We start from the raw sequence: 4955 nt of genomic DNA, 5'->3' as shown, positions 1-4955 counted from the left end.
TCGCTTACAAATGGCGGGAGGTCAGTTCTGTCCAAACTTAGTCGAATAACCGACTCTTCGAATTGTTCACTTTCCGATTCAGTGTCACTCATACCCGTACCTCCCACTCACGGCCTCTGTCCATGTGTGGTTTCTACGACCAGATCCGTTTCCCGACGATGAAACGAACTGCGACGCGACGTGATCAAATACGACCCCCGGCGGTGAATCGTTTTACGCTTCGACGCGACCACTGGACCTTAACTTTTCACAAAGCGTTCGATCGAAAGAACCTCCTGACGTTCCGAATCGCTTTCCGACGACAACACCTTCTTCCACAAAGTGTGCTTCAAGCGAACATTGATACCATTTTCAACGCGAAACAATGGCTCTTATTGTTCGATTCCGGACACAATCAATCGAGAACAATTAATCTCGCCGGCCACTACCATGTGCTCACCACACGGTCTTGAGTCTCAAGTCTAAAGCACTGATTTAGCTTCTTAGTGCATTTACCAGTACACCGTCATGTGGGTAATACTTCACAAGGAAATTCGCACAATTTCCTTCCCACAATCCAAATTCGAGGCCCAATCCTGTCTACAGAATGTAGCGGGTTTATATCGAACGAAGCGGACTGGGTTACACCTCGGAGAATTTGGACGAGTTCGGGTTATAATTGATTACTCCGACGGCTACTACTAGACTGAATATAATATATTTGAGTATCGTATTTAAAGCCAATAAAATCGTTTAGTTTAGTGTATTAGTGTAATCAAAATTAGTGGATTCCATCGGAAACCTATAAATGTCGTTACACATGTGTATAAAGCTGCATAGCGGAACCAGGGATGCCAGATTTTTGCAAAAAACAATCTGCATCTACCCGAAACTGTTCGAAATAATTCCCCAAATCTGCACCAACATGTATCACATGTAAGAACACAATTCTTTAATGCGCAACTTGAGTATCTATATATGAAATTCATTCAAATATCACCGGCTTTAGCATTGGGAGACGAATTGCACTACATTCGTAGTCCTACTTCAAGCCTGCGCCCGTGCCACTAGGCATGGACCCTTGTACTTTTTCCAAGGTTTTTCTTTCTCTTTCCTGCATACGCGTTGGATAGGTCGTCTGCTCGATTGGAATGACACTGACAGATAATTATCATTCCAATTTTGATATTGTCGCCACTCTGTATTGAGCTTGCTGACGTTTATCGTACGCACACATTGACGCGCGATTTGTTGTTGCTGTTGTTAGACTTTACATTGATTTTACACGTTTGTTTTTGTTTTCCCCCAGTTATACCCCGGTAAAAAAACATACGTTTGAGTGATAAATGATAAGTTTTTGTAGCCTTTTGCACTGGGCTTAGCAAGCTCTATATAGTCACTCTATTACTGGGGTATAACTGGGGGAAAACAAAAACAAACGTGTAAAATCAATGTATACAATCTAAAACAATAGCAACAACAAATCGCGCATCGATGTGTGCGTACGGTAAACGTCAGCAAGCTCAATAGGCAAATCAACCCTAACTCGGTTTGTTTACGCTTGCGACATTTGCCCTTTTGTAATTCTATCTCCAATTGACGGTTAAGTTGACCGGGGACCTGGCAAATTAAAAACAAAGCAATAAAAACTTATAATACGTTTTCTCTTGACCAACAGCTGGCAATATAGCTCAAATGCACTCAAAATAGACCATTTTAGTTGAAACTGTCGCGGCAATTTCCTCTTCTACAATCCAGGGGTTCAAAATTCGTGCTATTCGAAATGTTTTCAAAACGTCTTCGTCGAATCAAAAGAAGTTCATAGGGTGAGCGTATGTAAAAATGAATTTCCAGAAAAATGAATTTCCGAGTTTCCAAACATTCAGAATAAAATTGAAATCGTCTAATTTGAGCGAAATGTTTTTCATTCATATTAGCGGAGTTTAAGTGTATTAACAATAAAAAAAAACTCATTGTTTGATGGTTTTTCTGCGAATTCAAACGAAATTTGCTTTTGACGCTCAAGTCTCAATTTGTTTCCACCTTTTCACAAAGGTGGCTTTCAATTTATCATTTTTAGGAATTCAAACACAAACTAAAAACCTTAAGTTTTAAGGTTGATCTTGAAACTCTCGCTTCAATCAAATGTCGACCAACATTTGAAAGGGGCGGATAAGCCAACTGTCAAACAGACCGAGCGAGAGTTATTTTTTGCTGGAGCAGCATAGGAAAATGAACTCTCACTCGTTCTGTTTGACAGTTGGCTTATCCGCCCCTTTCAAATGTTGGTCGACAAATATAAATGTCCATACAATTTACTTAAAAATAGTGAAAAAACGTATAGGAAAAACCAAATTCGAATGATATGAAAAGGAAAGCATCCATGCATATTTCAAAATGAATATTTATTAGAAGTTTCACGAATCGTAAAGAATTAGTATCACAGCACAGGTTATGCCGTGTCCATGCTTTCCACACCACCTACTGGGATCAGTGCGCGCACAGCCTCTTCCGTAACGTCGATTTTGAAGCACTTGCTCTGAAGGACGGCCGTGGTCCCTGGCTTGTAATCGTAGCCCAGCGTACGAGTTCCTTTCTTATTGGCTTCTTCGTAGGTTCGCAGATACTGCGCTCCATCCTTGCGAATCACGCAGAGATCAATATTCGAACCGGAGCCCAAATCGTTGAAAACACCAGCAGCAATTGCATCCCGTACCAACTTCTTACCCTCTTCTTCCTCCATTTCCGGCTTCCAGCGGGATTCAAATACAGACATTGCGGCCAAACTGCCAGATCCCATTGTTGCGTACGGTAATTTATCAGTGGAACCGTGAGGATAGATACAATAAATGTAGGACCCGGTGTTGTCCACACCACCTAGAACCAATGCGGCGCTGATGTAACCCTGGTAACGGAACAAAAACTGCTTCAGCATTGTATTCGCAGCTACCACAGGGACAGTCCGGCCAGTATTCAATCGATGTAGCTCTAGATTAGAAGCGATCATTTGCGTAGTCATTTCCGTATCGGCCGCTGTTCCGGCACCGCAACAGTACATGTTTTTTGCGAGGTAATGTATTTTCTCGCAGTTTTTATCCGCAACAATTGGTCCTTCCGTGGCACGGGTATCGGCACCGAGAATAACACCATCTTTATAAATTATTCCGCAAATGGTAGTTCCGGTTTTGACTGCCTTGGGTGCAACAAATCCCTGCTTAGCCAATTGAGCATTTCTGTGGTTGATAAACAAACAGGTTAGGTGACTAGACATAATTCATCTCACCATTCAATTCCACTGACCTGCGGCAATTTTCAAAGCTGAAACCGGGAGCTTCCAAATCACGAGCGATATCCGTTGTCATATTTACTTAAAGACGCTTAGTTCCAATTAAAATCAACGATTTCTTTACAAAAACAATGGACTTTCAAATCTGCTATCGGGTGATATTTTCTGCTGTTTCACGAAAGCTATAAGCTGAAAGCTGGCTGAGTGACAGGCTGAGGCCGACGCCGACAGCCACTGACAGTTGACAGACAGCAAAATCGATTTGTTAAAATCCAAGTTAAAATCGATGTTCGCGTCAGGGGTGAACTGAATGTGCAAAATTCGTAAAATCTTTTTAGAAATCCAAGAAATCCACCACGATCATCATTTTTTTAATATTTAGAAATAAAAAATAAGTTGACCGTAAAACCTTTCTTCAGATCTTTTAACAATAGAAATCGTGATGTTTTTTTTCTGTTAGATGACAATTGACGGTCTGTACCAAACATAACCGAGAAAAAATAAAAATAAACTCATCTACGGTTTCTGCTAAACCCATAAGCCGGATTTCCACCTGTTGAACTTGTTGAACGAAAGCTTAATGCATATAAATAATATTTAGGTATTCAATCCAACTCGTAAAAAGCTGGATAGAGGTGACAGGGGCATAGTTGGCATACCAGGTAAGATGGGTCACCGTTCGTTTGGGCATTTTATAAAAAATATTTGCATACGTCGTTAGACATGTATTGTGCTTTGCAGTTGTACCTGGATTAATCCAGATTATTTACTTTAATGCCAATGTATATGACAAAACAAAACAGCAACATTGCAGTTGTCACTCTTTCTCTTTTTCACTCACAGCATTCGCATTGTCGCACTTTAGACTGCGGTGTCCAGTAAGGTGCAAAATGCGGGATATAATTTTGTAAAAGTTTATAAATCAATAGCTGTCCTGTGGATGAAGCGATACCCGTCGAAACGTCGACTATAAACGAAAAATAAATATTTTCGCATGCAACCCGTGACCAAGAGCCAGTACCAAATATTCAATTGACTGTTAAGATAATCAGACAAATAGAAAAAGAGGAATCCTTCTCTCTTATCCAGCAGCTTTGGCAATATACATATAGGTTACGGGATAACCAACCTAATTTGGACCCCTTATGCAGCTGTACATAATTTCCATTTGATTTTCCTGTAATGGTCCAATTATGTCGGCTGGACATGTGCATTCCATAACCTCTGTTCATTAACTCCTATTCCTACCTCCACGAGGTGCCGGCTGGGGTACACAACTTCGGTTGTCGTATGCTAACAGGAAAGGGGGCATAGTAGCTCCCGCCCACATTAAGATGGCGGCCCCATCAGCGGGATAAGGACCTTAGGTTAACAGCCTATTGTACCGGAACACAGAAAAGTTACCGAAAATGAAAGAAGAAATCTCTCTGGATTATTGGCAACGACCTTTAGCATGAAAACACGGACACGAATCGGAACATGGAATATACTGACCCTTACCCAGCAGGGCAAGCTGGTTCAACTTGCAAGGGAAGCTAGCCGACTGAAGCTTGAAATCCTGGGGCTGAGCGAGGTCCGCTGGCCGGGTACTGGCGAACACAGGATATTATCCGGGCAAGTATTGCTTTACTATGGCATACGAGGGGAAAATGCTACTCGAGAAAGAGGAGTTGGATTGCTACTGAACCCA

General features: G+C 41.6%; 1 protein-coding gene across 1 annotated transcript; it reads right to left on the bottom strand.

Moving 5' to 3' along the window:
- Positions 1–2392: 2392 nt before the first annotated feature.
- Positions 2393–3455, bottom strand: LOC128733579 (proteasome subunit beta type-7-like). Its single transcript, XM_053827263.1, has 2 exons — positions 3280–3455; positions 2393–3212 (listed from the first exon to the last, which is right to left on the bottom strand). The coding sequence occupies exons 1-2, from the start codon at positions 3339–3341 to the stop codon at positions 2432–2434; spliced, it is 843 nt and encodes a 280-aa protein (XP_053683238.1). The 5' UTR covers positions 3342–3455; the 3' UTR covers positions 2393–2431.
- Between the last annotated feature and the right edge of the window lie 1500 nt (positions 3456–4955).

This window comes from Sabethes cyaneus, chromosome 2 (assembly GCF_943734655.1).
Source record: "Sabethes cyaneus chromosome 2, idSabCyanKW18_F2, whole genome shotgun sequence".
Classification (NCBI taxonomy): domain Eukaryota; kingdom Metazoa; phylum Arthropoda; class Insecta; order Diptera; family Culicidae; genus Sabethes; species Sabethes cyaneus.
This window is presented reverse-complemented; position numbering and strand designations above follow the sequence as displayed.

What these genes read in the sequence shown, in the direction of transcription:
- LOC128733579 (XM_053827263.1), bottom strand. Translation starts at nt 3,341, where the DNA reads ATGACAACGGATATCGCTCGTGATTTGGAAGCTCCCGGTTTCAGCTTT. An exon ending in AGCTTTGAAAATTGCCGCAG is followed by an intron (nt 3,213 to 3,279) that starts GTCAGTGGAATT and finishes TATCAACCACAG; the next exon opens with AAATGCTCAATTGGCTAAGC.